This window comes from Leuresthes tenuis, unplaced genomic scaffold (genome assembly GCF_036924035.1).
Source record: "Leuresthes tenuis unplaced genomic scaffold, fLeuTen1.0.hap1 SCAF_18, whole genome shotgun sequence".
NCBI lineage: Eukaryota > Metazoa > Chordata > Actinopteri > Atheriniformes > Atherinopsidae > Leuresthes > Leuresthes tenuis.
The window spans coordinates 23639836-23660791 of record NW_027325372.1 but is presented as its reverse complement, the minus strand read 5'-3'; the positions used below and the strand labels follow the sequence as shown (position 1 = coordinate 23660791).

General features: G+C 36.6%; 1 protein-coding gene across 1 annotated transcript; it reads right to left on the bottom strand.

Moving 5' to 3' along the window:
* Positions 1–8006: 8006 nt before the first annotated feature.
* LOC140274758 (protein lin-28 homolog A-like) lies at positions 8007–20418 on the bottom strand. The gene is made up of 4 exons (XM_072370118.1): positions 20388–20418; positions 18662–18816; positions 13932–14110; positions 8007–8220 (listed from the first exon to the last, which is right to left on the bottom strand). Exons 1-4 carry the CDS (start codon positions 20416–20418, stop codon positions 8007–8009), a joined length of 579 nt encoding a protein of 192 aa, XP_072226219.1.
* Positions 20419–20956: the final 538 nt, after the last annotated feature.

Here is a 20956-nt window from a genome sequence, read left to right as displayed (position 1 = left end):
AAAAAGGATGCCCCGGAAGGATTAATTGAATATTTCATCCTAAAATACACCATTTTAACTTCCCAGTAAATAGTAATTTATAAATCGTTCTACGAGTTAGCGTCTAAAAAAAAGTAAATCATTTATGAACAAAGCATGACGTCTTTAATAGATATACATTCAAATGTCTAAAAGAGAATGTTTATTAAGAGTTAACTCATTTTAACCGTTTCGCCAATGACTTCTTATCCTTATGCATGCTGGATATTTTGAAAGAAAATCTAGATTTGCCATAGGCTAAATTTGTCTACCTTTATCAAGCAAGTGAAACCCATATGCTGAACTGTCACTTCCAAACGAGCGGACAAACAAACGTGCCCACCAACATTATGCGCGAAAAGCAGCTTAATTAATAAATAAATTAATTAATTAATTAATCAATTAATTTAAAAAATATATATACAAATAGATATATTCATGGAATCTCCTCTCTTGGAAGATTCACCGTTTTTTTGTTTTTTTTTTTTACAAAAAACGGTGAAATGGACACAGTAGAAAGGATCATTGAATTATTTCAAGAAGGTCATTTAACGCATTGTGTGGTGAACTATGTTGTTTGTTCTCTGTCGACTGTGTCTAAAGTCTAAAGCAAATACAAACAAAAACAGGAAAGTTGTGATATGATAAAGGACCCGCTGCACAAAGACATATAAATGGTTTTGTATGGTAATGAGATCATAACATTTCATAATGTAATACACTTTTTTAAAAATATTTTTATTTTAGTTGTTATATGGAGGTGGAAAATAAAATAATATCTTGTCAGATGACTATCACCATTTTCTAATTAAATACAGTAAAAAAATTAACATGAGCAGGAAGCATAGACAAGAAGAAACAGAACAATGCAATACAACATTTTTGATCTTTAATTTCTCAATGTTATTTCAGCTGCAAGCTGACAAGGCAGTTAGGAGAGAGTATAGTCATCACTAAATTCAATCAGGTTACAGAGTGTGTTCAGCACACACCGGAGTGTTAAACATTTACTAAGAAAATCAACAGTAACTTTTCAAACATGCTTTGCCTGCACAGATATTGTCAGCGATTCCAACATCAAAGTATAACCCCCAGAGAAACTAAAGTGGTGGCTGTGTCAACTCTGGTCTGTAAAACATCTGATTTCCATCTCCATGAAAAGGTGAAGCTTCAGCTGGAACCATCAATTTGAGGATTTCTTAATATATTGGCAGCTACAATGAGTATAAGAACAAGTACATTTTATGGTACCACACGTATATTGAAATGAGCCGTAACAAAGTAATAAATATTTTAAAAGGCAAGTTATTAAACTAAAATTTTACATTAATTACAAACTGGTTTGTGGACATGCTGTTCTCAAGCTGTTCATATCAAAACCAGAGACACACCTGAGGTAGACTTGTATAGATTTTGACAAGACAATTATTGTCTTGTTAACATAAAAAGCTACAAAACTACAAAAAAGAAAAAAAGCACATTAAAGTATTGAACAAGGGGGATTCAACCTCATTGTATTGCTGCATGAGGAGCACTGTGGTGAACCCAAGCACATAATTAAGGCATAATGATCCTTAATGATGATCAATACTTGTGCTCCCTTTGTGCTCTGCTTTCATTGGACACATCCAACAGCTCCCTTTAGTATGAAAAAGCTTCTCTACTTTTCTACTCATAATCATGCTGACATACATCAAAGTTCAAACACTATTGTAATACAGAGGAAACCCCAACGGCTATCTACAATTAGACAACATTACCATGACTTTTAAAATAAAGTGCTGCTTGCTTTGATTCAAGGAAATCAAGTACATCAAACACTTTTTTTGGTATCCATCAGAACAGGACTGATAAAGTTAAATATGTCAGTGTTAACAAGTAAGAAAGCTTTATTTGGATTACTGGTGTCGTACATGTCTAATTTTAGTGCCCTCAGTGGTTTCTACTCTTCTAGTTATAGCCTACAGGTGTATGTTCAGTGGATTTCTTTTTTAATTGCTATCCATGTGTCAGCTTTTCCCTGATTTGTTAACATTTTATTCTCTTAATATGACAATATCTACTAAAATATATTACAGCAACTTAATAGTCTCAGCCTGCAAAACAAATGCGAAACACAGCTTGTTCACTCAAGTGACAAAAGAAAGCAAGCTGATTCCATCGTGAAGCAGCTAGCCACAAGAAACAGTTTGCCTGCTTGCTTGTAAAGTAAAAAAGAAAAAAGAATACAACAACAAATATCTTTAAAGTCCTAAAAAAAGAAAGTATCTCTTTAACTTGTCACACAGACAGAATCAGAAAACTTGCAAATTTGGGTGATGATTGTGAAGAAGAAAAAGGCAACAATGACTAGAAACAGTGGCCATGGAATGCAAGGTAGTCATGTTGACAGGTATATAGTGCTGATGGCGCAGACCATAAATAAAGAAAACAAGTGAACATGTTGCCATCACACGGTGTTGTATGCAATTTTTCCCACAGGTCTATTGTGGTATTACAACGAAAAAAATTGTCTTACACCCAGAAGGCATTTCCTAATAAACTACAGTGATAGAAAAGACATGTAAACATGCTGACAACATATTTCTGACAGTTAACAAGGTCAGTTTCTACTCTTATGGTTTATTTTATTCGTGGGGATTCATATTTAAGCGAGATCTCATGACAGAACACATAAAGACTGTGTTGGTCCACAATGCAAAGCATTGCAATTTTCTTTAAAAAAGACACTGTACCTTGAATTTGAACCTTGACAATGTTTTTCTCACTCATTTTCGTCTATATGGAGCTTTCGCCATGATATATATGTATGTTCAACATATTATTTGTTCTCATTACACTCAACTGCTGCATGATGACGATCATTGGTGAGACGTTGCTACATGACAACGTACACCCATTGTACACTGCTTTTTTGTGGTGGTGGGTGTTAGTCAGCAGACTTTCACCCAGGAGACCACAGGATTGACACCCTAACACAACAGTCCTTTCAAGTCCCTGCTGTCATATATGATTCCTGACTTTTCAACTTTGCTGTCACACGCTGGTAGTAGTGTAAGGAGCAAACAGCACATGTTTAGGGTTACAATTAATGAATATGGTTAGGTTTAGATGTTATAAATGACATCTTGAGTTTAATGAGTTTAAAAAAACAGGCTGCTCTCATCCACAGTTCGTATGAAAACATACGAAAAGTTATGCACAGAGTTTTGTGCATAATCCTATGAATATCCATCAACAGGAGCGACCAGTGCGCCTGCGCAAAGTCTGAAGTCAGGCCTGACTTGCCTTTTATTCACAGAGGAAAATAAACCTTTTAAAATGGTTTCGACATTATAATACATTGTTGAAAGCGAAAAATTTACTTTTTATTTTCACAATCTACCTTCAGGGAATGTATGCAAGCTTTAGTTTGTTAGTTATTAACCTGTAAAGTTTATTTTTGTTTCAAACGGTGCTATGGTGGTTATTAAGGACACTACTGTGGCTGTAGCTTCTGCAAACGGCGGAAATCACCACACTCTATAACGGAAATACACGCAGGCAACGGAGAAATAAGTTTGTTTTGGATGAACAACAGAGCACCCTGAAAGATCACTGCCCACTGACATCTTCTGCATCGAATTAGAGCGCCGAGGCGAATGGAAAAAGACGTAATAATTGTATTTACAGGAGGATATATTCACGGACAGCTAATATATAAACAAACAAGATGAAATAAACAAAAAAAAATTGTGTTTCACACATCCACTGTTTGGAGATCAGTGCAGTTCATTTCAACAATAAATAAATAAACATGGATAATTAAATCAAAACAGATAAAAATGGTCAGGGAATAAAAATGAACATTAAATAGGTGCTCTAACAAATTAGCAGTTCTGTTTTGATCTAAACTAACACAGTTTGGACAGGGTGGAGCAAATGAAATGAGACCCAGTCTGGCAGAATTTACTGCAAGATCGAAATTTTAAGAAACGCTGCAAGTGTCTACGGAAATTCCTTCATCATCTTCACATCATCGCTAATAAACAACATTTGCAAAGCTATGTATGCAAAAGTTAAAACTGTATATCCAGATATGTATTGGCACTACTGAAGTCTTGGTAATCTAGGACCATCCTGTCAGCCTGGGGAAAGGGATACAGTAGGTATAATTGGCCATATTAGGTTATTAGAGAATATAATATGAAACTCACTGTAAATTATGGGGAAAACCGGGTCTACACTGGTCCAAATTTATAGTCTGACCACTAACTACCCCTTAAAACATGTTTGAATTATTTCATCCAGCTTGGCCTTAATAAGGGTCTGAGAAAGTACACCTGAAAGGGCCTTGACTTGGAGCAAGATGAAAATTAAACTTTGGTGTAAGACAAAAGTGAAGACATCATTAGAAAAGTCTTGACCAAGGAAGTAACATATGTCAGTATGAAAAATTGTGGGCAGCTCCTGCTCCTCAGAGGTGACCTTTGAACCTTGAACCTGAGACACTTTTGAAGGCTTACAGAGCAGCAACAAAATGGGCTACAGACCAGTTGCAAACAGTTTTGGAAATCTCTTGACCTATATTATCATCACCTGGGGGACACCTGTAGGGGGCGCCACTATGTAGGGTCAAAACCCAGAAAAACCATGATTTCATCCCTTTAACTATAAGCAAGATCAAATCTGACCAAATAGATGTGTTTCCCAACCGAAAAACCTTCAATAAGTCTGAAAGTTTCCTGGCCACAATCTCACATATTAAAGGAAACACATTCAAACTACAAAACATATGGCGCTGCCCGCCACTGTATACAGCAATTTAGTACAAATTGTAGTTTTGATATCATGCTTCCGGGTTAGTGTCAGGATTGCGAAATTAGGGTTTAAAAAACATAGATCTGCGCATTCTTCAATTGAAAAAGTATAACCCTAACATGTAAGTTTATGTCGTGAGATAAGCTATATTATGAAAACATTTAAAATAATGCTAATTTAGACATGCTTCCTGCCACTCTGTTTCGCCGACGGAAAGGGGCATGTTCAATAGCTGAAACTAATGATTACAATGAATTGAATTCCAATTGGCTTGAATTGGACTATATTATTTAAGTGCCTTGAGATGACAATTGTTGTAATTTGGCGCAATATAAATAAAATTGAATTGAATTGAATGGAAGCTGTTTTTCACTGCAGGGAACTGCGCATGCACGCTGGTCCCTCGTGTCATTGGATATCCGTAGGATAATGCACAAAAATCTGTACAGAACTTTTCGTACGTTTCCATACGAACTCTTTCATGAGTACTGAAAAAAAACAACATGGGTAGTTCACATGTCTCTACATCTATGGGTCACCTTTATGGTCCTACCCCCTACACAAAACAATAGCCTACAGATACACTGCCATCTCGTATGTCTCAAACCCTGGATTATGATACCATTACATTTTGGACATGTGGACAAACGTACCTATTACACATTTTCTTTTGTGACTGGGCTGCATATTTGTAAAACTCTTTCAGACCCTTAAAAAGTAAACTTTATTTTCACAAGGCTATTACACTGTAAAGACAATGAGCTGAGTGGAAAGATGGAAGTGCCCATTTCTGCCATATGATGGATGAACTTTTGTACAGTGTGGAGAAAATGGTGATTCATCTTTGTACAGAATCTAAAGGGGTTTAGAGTAGATGATTCCTTTAAGTCATACAAAGATCGTCTTTGTACTGGCTGCTCTGTTTTATTTGGCAAAAAATCACAACAGTCCCCTGAGTTTTACTGAAAATCAAAACTGTAAATAACTAAACATCTCTCATGTTGTGCAACATGTATCTTTTTAGACTACTGGAACCCTAATAGCCTGTCAGAAAAGTTCTCCCTGAGTTCTGAGTGAATACATTACTGTAAATCAACTGTATGTGGACTACAGTCTCTGAGAAAGCCATTTTACGTATACAAATTAAATAGAAGTCTTTTTCATTTCTTTTCTGTGCAGAGGCAATATAATACATTTATAGATTTATAAAATTACTTTGTCAGTAAAAAAATTGCACAGTTAAAAGAATAGTTAAGGTTTGTCCAAATAGCTGTGGCATAGTTTACAGCATGTGCAGTTTACTGAGAATCTGAAGATACAGATATTTCTGAATTGCAGAACAAGTAAAACACATATTTATATAAGAAAAATTATATCTACTTCATATGCATGCAGCCTTTTCACCAGAATGAGTGGCAACATATACCAAAAAAATAGAATAAAAGGCAAAAGCATCAAATGCCTGCAGCTCTTGTTCTGTCTTCTGCTTCAACTACAGCTTTCAAGTACAAGAACTAATTTAATACTGTTCCCCTGATATGTTTCTGTCAAAACTCTGACCTCTGGTCTTGCATATAAGTCAAAATAAGAAAGTGGAAACTTGTGTATTAAGATATCAATTTCACCACTAATGTAAAAAGAGTGGTGAAATTATGTTGTCTGTCAAGGAATATGGCATTTGAAACAGCTCATCAACCCCACCAAGTTTTGGCACTTTTGATCGATGTAGGACCTGAAAATGTTTACTTACTGTATATTGGCAGACACAGATACATGGAATACCAGTAAAGTACTAGTCTTTCCGTTTTACATTCACATGTTGAACTTTTTTTTCTTTCTAATTTCTACTCTAGTTATTAAATTGAAATAACACTACTTTGAATAAATAGAGTGTGGATAGCAGCTGAAAATTACAGGGGAAAAGTCAGTATTTTGGGAGTGAAGTTGTAATCTTACAATTCCCTTGTCACACTATGTAATTTTCTCACACTACTTCCTATATTTTCTCCAAACATCTTGCCCATAAAACTCTTTGGTAATAGCTTTCACAAACACTCACTTCAAATCAAAAAAATAACAAGGTACAATATTCCCAGGTCTTGCATAAGAGGGATTTAAACACCATTCTAGCTCCCAAAATAAGGGTTTGACTGATATGGACTTTTGAAGATGAATAATGTGTTGAGACTAAGCATAAAGGAATTGTATTTAGCAGAGTAATTACGTTCAAAGCCAATATAAAGACGCAGATAAAGGCATTTTTACATTGGAAGATGTGCGTAAACTTTCAGCTAGAGAGAATATTTTTGCATGACGCTATATCACAATGGCTAATCAGAGAATCAGATAAGGAGGACAAGCATAGTGTTGCCGTTTGTGGAAATCTGGACATATACAATTTGACATCTGTCCTTCACAGAGACAGAAACAAAAAGAGAAAAGTGAGCAAAACTGTAATAATACAAGGTAAGTTTTGAAAATACATATGTGTATAAATTTGCTATATTAGCTTGTTAATGAGCAAGGTAGAAGAAAAGTATTTAATTTACTGTGTGTGTATATGCTATTTGTCTTCAATTTTTGATTGTGATAGAAAATGTACATAGCTTTGACAAAAATTAATAATTCTACAATCTAGCAATCTACCTAAGTGGCAAATCAAACTTGTGGAAAGGATACAAATATTTTAGGGACACTGTTGTTTTGTTGATTATCAGACCAATACAACATTGTTTAAACATATTTCCGTCAATGTTACCACAAACTGGAAATTAGATTTGTAAAAGCAGATAATGAAATAAGATGAGACAAACATTTTCAAACCCTTATATCAGTCAAGCTCATCCGTCTCCAGATAAAAGTGTAAACCAGATAGACTTTTGGATTTAAATTTTGTAAAAAGAAGTGTGGCTACAGCACGGCTGCATCTGCAATAAATATGATTGTTTCATTTTAAAGCTAAGACACTTATCTAAGGCAGAAAAAACTTGTGAAAAAGTAATGTTACTATTTCTAAAATGGAAATGACCTGTCATCTCTGTATTGAAGAACACATGACATCAGTACCAGAGTGATGTCTGTTTGCTGTTCAATAAATAAGTTTAAACCCTTTGGTTTGAAGTTGGTCTTTCTATACTGAATTAAACAAAAAAAAACTCACAATTTTCTAGAATTAATCACTCCAAGTACTAAGAGGGGGTGACCTGGCTTCGCTCCTCTTCTTCACCCTTTGCTGAGGTTACAGTTCCCTGAGAGCCTTGAGATGACTGCTGTTGCTGCTGTGCTCTGACCGGACAGCTGGCCACCATGTGGGAAATGCTCTGGCAGAAGTGGCACTTTTTGGGCTGAGGGGGCAGCTGACACTCTTTGGCATGATGGCCGGATCCTCCACAGTTGTAGCATCTAAAATGACAAGCAGAGAAATTGACACAAAAAAATATATATTTTTTTCAAATGCCGTACACTAAGTATTACAGTTAATACTTATATTTGCTCATTAGAGTCAATGGTTGCAATGCCCTAAACCATTTACTCAACATGATTTCATGTCAATCCACGTAAACAGAGTGCCCAAACTACTAAACTACAAAAGTGCATACAAATAACACTCAACATGACATGGAGTAACTGTCTTTTTTATGAGACCATGCTAGTTTAATTAATAACATGAATAACTCGACTCATGGTAAGTTGCGTAAATTATATAAATGAGCCAACAAATCACAACATAAAAATATGAAATTAAATAAATGTCAGTAAATCAAATTAAATGTAAAAATGTTGTTTTTATGATAATAGAATAGAATAGAATAGTAATTGTGATATTAAAGAGTTCAGTTCATAGTTCAGTTAACAGTTTTCAAAAGTAGATAATCTACAATGACCTTGATGATGGCAAACTAAAATCCTATTGCACTAACGTGATGTTGCTAAATGTGCCCACATGGAGGCAGCACAGTTCCACTTTTCGTCTCAGATTATCGTCTCTTAGCTCATCTGTCAGCCTATAGCCAGTCTGTGAGGAGATTTGCAAATACCTGATCTGTGCATTGACAGGCTGTTTACAGAACGTGATTACAGATATCTGCCAAAACCTTGCTTTGCTGCCGCCTAAAACAGAATGAAATTAAATTATATGAAAATACTACAAATGAAAATCATGACCTCAACACCTGCTTATCATCTTTTATGAACATTTCTGACAGCTATACAACGTTTTGTCTGTGACTATTTTCAAATGTTTTAGGTTTTTTTTTTATGTTAGCAAGTTTATGATCAAGAATAAAAAAAACTGCTGGATTGAAAAAGTCCTGATACTGATATTAATATTTTTTTTCTATTGGCTAAAAGAACCCACGTCTGACGTGTGATACAAACCAAGCCAAAACCCTAAACATGTTTAATTTATTAGAAAATATTCTAATAATTAGGACTACACATTTTTTATTCTGTGATTCTGCAGCCAGTATATGTGAATAAGTGAACTCAGGTTGTTGGCTCAAAGGCCTCAGCTAGAGTTAGAAACATGGGGCTCATCTTGAGAAGATCCAGCAGAATGATGACTCATAGAGAGTTTGATCTGTGTAGTTAGTGACTTTAGGTAGTTGCCAGACTAATGTTTCCGTTTCCATAGAATTATTGTAGAAATCAATTAATTGACCAGAGAGGTTTCAGTTGAGTGATATGGGCTTCCATCTTGTAAGTCTGCTCAACTTTATCTGTGGCAAAAGTTATGATCAAATGTTTTAATTATCTGCAGACATAAACATTTAAAAAAATTTAAAGTTAAGAAGGCATGTTTGGCTTGCATGACAGACATGAGCCCTAATTAGTTAGATAAATAATAACATAATCTTTTATGCGTAATTGTTCATCTAAGGTCGTAAAACCTGGCAAGAACCAGATGGTCATTATTACATTCTGATATTTCAGATTCTAGAATTGAAATAGAGTACTTTTTTTTTTTTTTAGATGACTTTAAAATGGCTGAGTGTAAGTATCTCACAGAGGCAGGAAACCTTGGAGTAACCCTATGAGAAATGCTTACCGATGAAATGAAACAAGAAAATATATTATTAGAGCCAGTGAAAAGTACATTATTATATTTATATATAATTATATATAATTACATATATATCATTATTGTCACACCGAGGTGAAAGTGTGAGGTTTGTCTTATTTTGTTGGGTTTCTTTGTCTTGTAATTTCCTGTTTTATTTTGAAATAACTCTCCGCTCGTTTCAGGTCACTTACCCTTCCTCATGTGTTACCAGTCTGATTGTCTTCCCTGATTCCCAATTGTGTCCACCTGTTCCCTATTACCTCCATATGTACTTATAGTCCGCGTCTCCCTTTGTCCTTTGCCAGAGTGTTCGTTTCTGCCATTGTGTCTGTACGGTCACCCTAGCTGCGCCATTGTCTCCAAGCCATAGTGTTCTGCGCCATTGCATTCCTCCAAGAAAGAGATTTTTATTTTGGTAAGTTTTGTGTTATAGATTTAGTTTAATAGTTAAAGTTTGTGTAGTCTTTTGTTTTCCTCCTAGAGTGGAGTGACCTTTTATTTGATCATTTTTATAGTCGCGCTTCTTATTTATTGGAAGAAGTGTGTTCTAGATCATTTTGATAGCTGATACTTATTTCTGCCTTGGAGAACTATAGTCTTGATAATAAAGACTATTATACCCTGCATCTGTGTTCTGCCTGGTTGTGACAATTGTGTGCAAAGAAAGAATATCTACTATAAATATGAATGATTTCAAAATAATCTATATTGCAAAAATGTACAGTCAAAATTTTCAGGCCAGAAGCTGTATTTAGCAGGATTGATGGCAGCCAGTAATTTGGGTGAGAGAGACTGAAAAACATACAGAAATTACTTTTGAAAAATTAAGAATTCATAATTTTATATATTTTTTTTAATAATTTGACCATTGTAAAATATTGAGTCAAAACTGTTTAGCTGCAAAAGGAATTTGTGGATGTTCAGCACAGATTTGACCTCAGTCCACTGGAACTGAAACCCTAAAATTTGGCTTTAAGGGTCCAACTTCAACTCTGAACAAATATTATTTGGAATTGTACTCAAATTTTGTAATCCCATGACTAGTTGGCTGACAAACTGCTCAACTGCGTACTAGAATTAAACCATATCAAGTATTTTGGTTTCATTTATGTATTAAATGAAAGGAACCTCACCAGAGATCTCCTTTTAAATGTGGAAAAATTCCCTCGGTGACACAGCGAGTGATGAAAGACAGACTGAGCCCTGTGTCATCTCACAACTAACCCCATCCCCTCCAGATCTGGGTTCAGTATTGATCAGCATGGCCACAAGGGTTGCAGAGGGAGTTCCTTTGTTTCAAAACCCCTGTGACCTCTGAACCCCTACTCCCTTCGGCTCAAGTGCCGTACCTCCCCCACCATCCCATCCACCTCATTTACACACCACACCCCATTGTTGCTATGGCAGTGGCGACCTCTGACCTCTCACAGGCATCTACATCTGTTATCAATTAAATGGATGGGATCCTTTCCTCTTCTGGATGCAACATTTATGTTTAGGAGAAAAGAAGCAGGCTGTGAGTGCAAGCAAACCTATAGCAGCCATTTAAAGGCAGGAAGTTGTGTTGCATGTGTCATTGGCCTCAATGATTAATTAAGCTTTGTTTAATAAGATGTTATCACATTAATAACCCCATCTGATCTTAATGACCAACAAATCAACTCTTTTAATCCTTTCTATTCTTTTAAATGCAACATTAGTGTTTGGGAACTGAGGAGAAGAGGAAAGAAGAAACATCTGAATGCAATCAAAAGCAGCAAGTATTTACAGACAGGAAGATGTGGGGCTTATTTTATCACTGCCAGCCATGATTGGCCTCACTGGATCTCACATACATGAGCAGGTTTCAAAGACAGTGATCACAAATAAACAAGCTCATTCCTGACCTTTTAATTGTTTCAAGATAAAGTGACACATTTGAATTGATAAAGCTACACTAAAGTCAGCACAGACCCCCACAGAAAACGGAGGATAGGGAGAGGCGAAACCATATTTTGATTCACCTCAGTTTGATGATCCAATGTCCCATGTAAGTATAATACTTTCTTCCATAAGGTTTAGGCAGGAACAATGCAAATAACATGCACTTGTTTTTAAGGTACATATATTATATTGGCAAACGTATTCGCTCATCTGCCTTTACACGCATATGAACTGAAGTGACATCCCATTCTTAATCCATAGGGTTTAATATGACGTCGGCCTACCCTTTACTGCTATAACAGCTTCAACTGGGCAAGCTTTCCACAAGGTTTATAAGTGTGTTTATGGGAAATTTTGACCATTCTTCCAGAAGCTCATGTGTGAGGTCAGACACTGATGTTGGACGAGAAGGCTTGGCTCACAGTCTCCACTCTAATTCATCCCAAAGGTGTTCTATCAGGTTGAGGTCAGGACTCTGTGCAGGCCAATCAAGCTCTTCCACATCAAACTCGCTCATCCATGTCTTTATGGACCTTGCTTTGTGCACTGGTGCGGAGTCATGTTGGAAGAGGAAGAGGCCATCTCCAAACTGTTTCCACAAAGCTGGGAGAATAAAATTGTCCAAAAGCTCTTGGTATGCTGAAGGATTCAGAGTTCATTTCATTGGAACTAAGGGGCCAAGCCCAGCCCCTGAAAAACAACCCCACACCATAATACCCTCTCCACCAAACTTTACACTTGGCACAATTCAGTCCAACAAGTACGGTTCTCCTGGCAACCGCCAAACCCAGACTCGTCCATCAGACTGCCAGATGGAGAAGAGCGATTCGTCACTCCAGAGAACGTGTCTCCACTGCTCTAGAGTCCAGTGGTGGCGTGCTTTATACCACTGCATCCAACGCTTTAGTCTGTAGTCTGTCTAAGCTGCCATTGGGCCATTGCACTGGCTGACACAGAAACAAATAACCATGCACACTCGCACTCACTCCTTGGGTCAGTGTAGAACATGGGGAGAACCCTCAAACTCCATGCAGAAAGGCCCGTGACAGGAACAACGAGATCTTTCTTGCTGTGAGGCAACAGTGGTATCAACCACTCCACAATGCAGCCAATCAGATACAGTCCAATTCAATAGAATATAGAACAGAATAGTGATTTTTCTGATTCTGTTTCTAACCAGTGGTTTCTCTGTTATACTTTCTCTGATCATTTCATTGTGGATGCTAGAAATAACTCCAGACATGGTCTTGTCTTACCCCTGTGAAAGACTTTGCTAATGAAACTTTAAAAAAGAAAATAAGCATTTAAAGATTGTTCTAAATTTTACAAGACAGGCTCATATGCTGCTTTAGGCTACCCAAGGTTATTTAAAAAAAAACTCAACAAAAGAAAGATTGTATGTGCACATTTCTGCCTTTGTGCATACACACAGTTTTAGTCATTGAACAGTCTTATACTTCTGGTCCTACATGTTATAGGGGAGAGACCTGCCATTTCTATTCAGTTTTCCTGAATACAAATCTATGGGGGAAATTATTGGAGGTAATACCAAAACTGGCCTTCCACCTTCCAAGCACACATCTGAAGTTAACATCAGTTACAACAGTGTGGCAGCATTAAGAGGAGTGTATTACATGATGGTGCAAGCTCACTAAGCAACCCTAGCCATCTGAATTGTCTTTGATCTCCTGAACAAATGAGTCAGCACAATTTGGTCACATCACAACACATGTATCAATTCACAGAACTGTAAATTAAGTCTGAAGCATGAAATCTTGTTTAACAGAATTGTTTAAAAAATGCTTTTCACACCTCATTTTTGGGGCAAAGTTTAAAATCAAAATTTTCACAGGATTATCTTCAGAGTAGACCAACGTTTCCAAAGGTGCAGTTTTTGGAAATCAGTTATCATCCAAATTACAGTTATGCTGCTTCTTATATTCAAGATGGCTACCGAGAAGTGAAAGTTGCCAATAACTATAACTGCCAGTTTGAGCAGGTGTTTGGTACCGCTGTCTAAAATCTGAATGTGTATGTTCATGATCTTGAGAGATGTTGGGAGACTTTTTTTCATTTTTCTTTTTCACTTTCACTTTTTGGCATGCAGGTATCTTCAGACTGGACTTACTTGTCATTCTTGGAGCGTCTTTTCTGGGCACTCTTTGGTCTTCTTTCACCACCCAAACACGGTGCTCCATTTGGCCCAGTAACTTGAACTGATTCCAGCCCTTTGGATGATTTTTTTAATGTAAACTCCACAGCTTCACCTTCTCTGAGGCTGCGGAAGCCCTCCATGTGCAGCTTGCTCTGTCATTGGAAAACAGCAATGATTGTTTAAATTAGTACAGTACTATTATTTGCAGCCACATGGACAATCATGAAGTCCTAGACTCATGGAAAAAAAACAGTAACCACAAGTATAGCAGTCTGAAGAATATCATTTTGTTATTTTTAACTTTTAATTTGTTACCGGAACAATAACTTCTGTACTTTATTTGTCAATCAGCTTGCATTTTATATTTTTAATGTTTGTGTATGTAACTGTCCACCATGACGTGTGCTGCTGCCTTTCTTGGCCAGGTCACCCTTGTGAAAGAAGTCTTGATCTCAATGGGTCTTTTATCTGACTGAAAGCACAGCAGCACAGTAAACTGCTTTTTTGTATTTAGTTTACCTCCCTCCACTAAATGCTTTGTTTATACATCTCCAGATGTCGTGGTGAAAACTCCAATTGTAAAAAAAACTACGGTACAAAGCCAATCACTTTTGCTTTTCTCGTCTTAAACTAGACTTAAGGCTGGTTTCAGTCATGTCTTCCACGCAGTCTGTGGAAGTTACTTCTTAGACTCTGACTTTAATGTCCCAGGAAAGATTATTATCCTAAAACTAGTTTGAAAAATCATTGCACTTTTAAATTTAGTTAAAAAGAAAATGACTAAGGCTTTCAGGTCTGATGTCTATGAGCCATGAGGAGACCAACTCAGCGGTGATAATGAAACTGGCATCTATAATGTCATGTATGCCTGTGAGAGTGCACTACATTTATCAGACCGTGATTAATTTTGTATGACAGTTCAAATAAAATTGTGACCAATGAAGTAAAAAAATGTGGTGAAGAAATCATGGTATAGAATTAGTTATTTCATTGAAAAAAAAAAACCTTGGTTAAACATCAGGACATTCACACAAACCTCCTCTCTCCCTCAAAGCATTCTTAACCCCAACCCCCTTTACTTCCTCCACTGTCCATGTGGTCAAGAGTCAAGCTTACTACTGTGATAATGCTGTGAATGTGAATGAGTGCTCTTTTTTTCTTTGGAAAGCAACCAGTAGGTTAAAAGAAAGTGGTTGTTAACACACATTTAAAATGTGAAACAAACATTTCTCTGTTTCTCTGACCAACCAACTCTCAGTTGATAATAAAGCATAACTTTGCTTTTGTTTAAATAGGTGGCATGGATAGCTAGTCTATGATTTGTTTAACAATGAATAGTGTTATAATAAATACATTAAATTTTGTTATCAGATCTTGTATTTATCTGTTATTATTTTGATTTTTTTGCCACTGAAAACTGTATTTGTGAGAATGAATTGTGTCTTTTTCTTTTTCCTTGTCTTTTTTTATGCAGATCAGTATATGATTTAAACTGGTGTATTTCAGTAGTACGTCTGATTCATGTTTCCAACAAGTTTTGTGTGTGTAGCCAAAGAGATGAGAGCAGCCAGTCATCCTGGAAAAGGATATTTTAATCCAATACAGTGATTTCTCACCTTAACCATTTAGTCTTTAATGCCTAAACTTCACCAAATAGTTTGTAAACTTTAAAACAGAGGTTAAAAGAGCATGAAAACAGTGACTGGATCCCAAAATGACAATTCAAAGGGAAATTATTGTAAAACATCAGTGATTGGGACGGGAGTTTAGCTTAATGAGTATGTATATAGTTCCATCCCCCAAGTCCTTCGACTTCCAAAATCAGACTTTGTGGTCTCCTAAATGTGATGCAACAGTTGTCTTATGACTATTTCACAAAATACATCTACACTTATTTCCTCCTATGGACCGGTAGGAGGAAAAAAATGTAAAATCTTGTCCTTGGACACAAACCAATAGATTTAGTTGTTATGGCTATCTCATGTTTCCTTTGAGACTGAATTGGTTTTTGCCTGATTTGTTTTGGATCTCTTTTTTTAGCACCCAAAATTCTGACGGACATCTGTTAAATATTTCTGCCAACTGTCAGCTAAAATTACTGCAAAAAGAAGTCCAGAAGTAGCCTAATTAGTGTTAGGTTTAGGGTTGTGTATCATTAAATTCCATGAGCAATACGTGTTTGAATTGGATTTGACAATTTGAAGAATGAGAGCTTTGCTTGTGCTTTACTGTGAGAGGGAATAGCATGTATGAAAGGTGTCGGGTGTTCTCAGTTTGAATTGAAAGGAAAGATGGTGCCAAAATTCTCTTATAATTTTTATTGCTAAGACACTGAAGGAAAAAGAGAGACAAGACTAAAAAATAATTTAAAATGTAAAAATAAATTTATTATTTTCACATGAAAGACTCCCAAACCGTGATATGCCTCTGTTTGATACTTTCACTTTTTTCTTTCCTTCATCATTAGAGCAGAAGCTTCAATGGACTCTGAAATCAGGTATACACTATGCAGTTTTCAATATGTTTAGCATTCAATTTATGCACATGACAATGACATTTACACCTCCACAAAGAGTAAAAACTGGTTGGAGGCTTTAAACACAACTCATGGTGGCTTTTCTGATATGCAGAGACACTTCCGCCTTAAAACATTGTCCAACATTAGATTGTGCTATCTTCTGTATTTATATATTTTCCTTTTGGGAAGAATAAAGTATTTTTTTTTATTTAATTTCATTTGAAACAAACCATTCAAACAAGAAACCATAGAGAGTAACTGGTTAGCTGACTGCTTGCACATCTGAAGTACATATACAAACACCCACGCTACACTGAAGCTCAAACTAAGCACATAAAGAGCCCTCACTCTTTCATCAAAGGATTTATAGCAATGCCGAGGCAGAGAAACCTGAAACTTAGGTCTCTACCAGAAGGTTCCATGTGGGGCTGGAGTACTGGTCTGAAAACCAAGGGCAGGGTGGGCTTCCTGATGCTTTAATGACTTTATGACAGGAAGCAGAGTTGGATAGGGGGAAGGAATAAGCCTTGTTATCTCTGCTTTAGCCTCTAACCCCTTTAAAACAGAGACGTTTGAGCTCTAAACAACCCTTCCACCAGTTTCACAGCAAATATCTGTGTGTAAGGTGACATGCTTTGGGGAGTAGCAGTACACTGTGTTGGGCATGGTTGGCTTAAAGATTTGTAAATCTACAGGTAATTTCACACAAAAGGAAGTTTACCAGTGTTCTTTCTAGCTTTACTCCTGTTTAAATAAGTTTGGTCACTGCTGCCTGGCAAAGTCAACATGATGCTTCATAATGCAAAGACCCAATATTGACGCTGATAAATAAATGCCCTTAAAAAAAACAGTACATGAATTGTATCTAATTTATTAATTAGTTTTCTCCTTCCATTATTCTCTCAGCAGAAGCAGCAATTGTGTTGCCTAAAAAAAGACATTCAAAACATGGTAAAAATAACTATTATTCCCTTAAAACCATATCTGAGTTGAGACAAGCACACGAGATCCTTAATGACCTCCAGAATTCACACTCTCTAAATTTGACCGGTTCTTACATATATCATGCTACTTAATAAGGAAACCTGTTGATTTATCCATGCATTTAACAAACTTGATAGACCTTCCACTTTGATTGGAGTTTTTAGAGCTTTGGTTTCTTGGTTTTAATGGCATTTTTTTTCTTTTAATTTGAAGGGTTTTATCTCTTCAAGAGTTTTGGGAAATATGCTATATTTATCTTGTTTTTATATTTTTTCTGTCTCGTATGATATGTCCCAGTGTACTGTATGTTGTTGTTATTACACAGCACACTGTCATGCTGCTACTGTCACACAATGGCCAAAGAAAAAATTCCCCTTGAGGACACAATACATTTCCATGCAAAGTTAAGTCAAGGTACAGTTATGGCTCAACTGGGCCATTTAATTGAACTATTGTCCTTGCATATAGGCAGGGGGAGAATAAATTCAAAAGAACCTATTTATTTACTAAATTATGTACAGTCCCACTATAATATGTAATGATAGGCACCCATTCATCTTGATAGTATTGGACTTTTGGAGGACCTGTGGAGCATGAGTGAAGCCAATTGGCCACTTTTGGGCTTGAATGAACATAAACATGCAGGAATAATTTCTCTTTTAGACACATTATATTAGTGTGTTAGCCTGACTTTGAAATCATCAAGATAGATATTCACCTCCTCACTATGTAATGTTCCTAAACCTAACCAGGAAGTCACAAAGGTGAGTAAAGTGTTTTCACATTACTGGGTTAACATAACGATAGAGTAAAAAAAAAACAGTTGTCATATCTGGGCGTCAAACTCGCATTCTGTTGTTGAAAGAAAAGTTGAAGGCACTGCAAGTACTCAGGCCACTCACCCGTCCCATCCCATCTCTTCCTCTCTTCAAGGATTCTGTGGCTTCTTAAAGGAAACATTTGGGAATTAAATTTGTTCCAATGTGGAATGGAAACACTCAGATAAGTCATAGTTCCTCTCTGCCACCTGTAGTGACAGTAGTTTAGAGAACGCCTCTGTGAATCACACTTGACTCTATGAACAAACACTCACTTTAGTCATTTTATTTGGTGGACTTGTTGCTCATCCTGTACCTGGCACAATCAGGCCAAACATGAAGCCTCTCTTGGGAAAGTAAAACTCAAAGCAGCAGCATCTTACCTGATGGACAAACACATCTAGTGGTTGCTGTAGAGGAACTCCATCCCTGTTGTTCATGGACAGGAAGCCGAAGCCCATACGCACGTTGAACCACTTGCAGACTCCGCTGCCTCTGGTCAGACCCACATCCTCCTCCGCAGCCTGCGCTCTGCCCCCTACACAGAAAAGACCGTAAACAGATATGTTGTCTGGAGAAGCTGACTAACACTAATCAAATGCATTACAACAGGTCTGCATCCACTGACATTATGAGTTGATCAGAAAAAAGATTTCTAAAAGTATTGATTCCCATTTGTAGGAGGAACTATTCTATTCAAAAAGAATAACTCTTTTCAATAAAAATAACTATCTCAGTTTGGCTGAAACAGAAAATAACTCTAACAAGATGGAAGAAAACTCCTTTTCGTCACCAAAAACAAGAACGTCTTGTTTGTGCTTGTATAGTAACAATGAATTATGATAGTAAAAATATTTTAATTCAGTTTATTATAGAGTGAACAATAATGTTAAGTCAGGTGGATAAACTTTATGATTATCTAACTTTTCATCTATCATCATCATGCACAGAGCCTGTTCTGAAAAAGCAAATGAACCCAATTCAAACAGATTCTTCTTCTAAAAACCCTTAGAATTGATCTTTGCTACAGAGTCACATGTCATAAGATCACGGACAGAACTAAGAGGTGGCCATGGCCACCACCCACTTAAGACTTGTCACCCCTGAAACTATCGCACACCACCAGCAGGGAAGTCCTTCAAAAGGCTCCTCATCTACTGGAGTTGCATCTTAAAATAATATTTGATAAAGCAATTAATGAAGCAATTAACCAAGACTTTGTTGTATGTCACTGAATGTAATACAAATTGATTTACAGAGTGTAGTAGCCAAAAGCAGAAACAATCAAAATGAGCATTAAAAACAATATTTTTCAAACACCCACAGTCTTCCACACCCACAAACAAACAAATAAGCAAACGAAAAGCACAATACAATGGACTGAAAAAAATGAGGAACTTAAGAAAAGTGCTCATATTTCTGTCAAATAGCTCCTGTAGCTTTACAATGATTAAACACATCTAATAGATAAAAGAACAGCACAACTGTTCTATTCTATAATCCTTCGGCAGAACTATTGAACCATAAACATTAACACGTTTTTTTACAGGTTTAGACAAAAAATTAACAGATGAACGAAATGTTAAATAAGTTAAATAAAAATTATGTGTACTTCTATCGAGCTTGTGCCTGCATATCTAAACAATGATTACCAAAAAATAGATTAAAATAATAATAATAATAATAATAATAATAATAATAATAATAATAATAATAATAATAATAATAATAATAATAATAATAATACAGCACTATATGCCATACAGCTTGGTGTACACCCCAAAAAAAATGTTATGTTTTCGCCACTGAACAAAAAACCCAGCAAAGTCCGTTGGGCTCCTCTTATTTTTGCAGCGTGGGGTTTAATGGCTGGAAAGAAGCTTTACTTTTGTCAGCGACAACCTCGAATATCTCTGTTTTTTCAGAAGCCAAATATTCAGTTTTTCAGAACAGATATTCAGTTTACTTTTTTAAATGAAAGACAGCAGCTGCAACAATAACTATTCATCAAAACTGTTTTTTGTCTTTGTTAAATGACAGCTGTAGGTCACGTGAATTAATCCAACTTGAACGTTGAAAGTTTCATTTGTCATTACGTGACTTTTCTACCTGGGAAGCTCTGACTGGGAGTGGAGCCCATTACGCCGCCCTCCGCTGATTATTCCCGGCGTTGAAGCGCACCGCGCCGCGCTCTTCCTCACCTCCACTCTACTTTCACACCCGCAGAATCTACACCGTTCCTCCCACACTAACACACTTCTACAGAAATTCTTGTGCACCCACCAGCCTCTCACTGAAAGACAAATCAAGCAGAGGAAGAAAAACCTCCTAATTGTGTTCTCTCCTGCTCCAATAAGAGCATCTCCGCCTACCTTCTGCCATGCTGGGAGGTTTCCACGGCCTACAGCATAAACAGCTCCAGCTCAGGACAAGTTCACATGAAATGAGATAAATTCATCTTGAATGTCCATCTTCCCTTCTTAGATGTGTGCCTGTGTGTAATCCTCCAGGAGAAATGAAGTGATTTCCCTTCCTCTTGCTCTCTTCTTGCACAATGTGCCCAAGCCCCCCATCCTCCTATCTCTATAACCCCCACACCCACCCCAACATCCATGCACACACACACACACAACCACTGTTATGGTCATGTCCACGTGACTTCCAATTGCAGAAAGAGC

What these genes read in the sequence shown, in the direction of transcription:
- LOC140274758 (XM_072370118.1), bottom strand. Translation starts at nt 20,418, where the DNA reads ATGGGCTCCACTCCCAGTCAGAGCTTCCCAG. An exon ending in TCCCAGTCAGAGCTTCCCAG is followed by an intron (nt 18,817 to 20,387) that starts GTAGAAAAGTCA and finishes TTTTCTGTGTAG; the next exon opens with GGGGCAGAGCGCAGGCTGCG. An exon ending in TAGATGTGTTTGTCCATCAG is followed by an intron (nt 14,111 to 18,661) that starts GTAAGATGCTGC and finishes TTCCAATGACAG; the next exon opens with AGCAAGCTGCACATGGAGGG.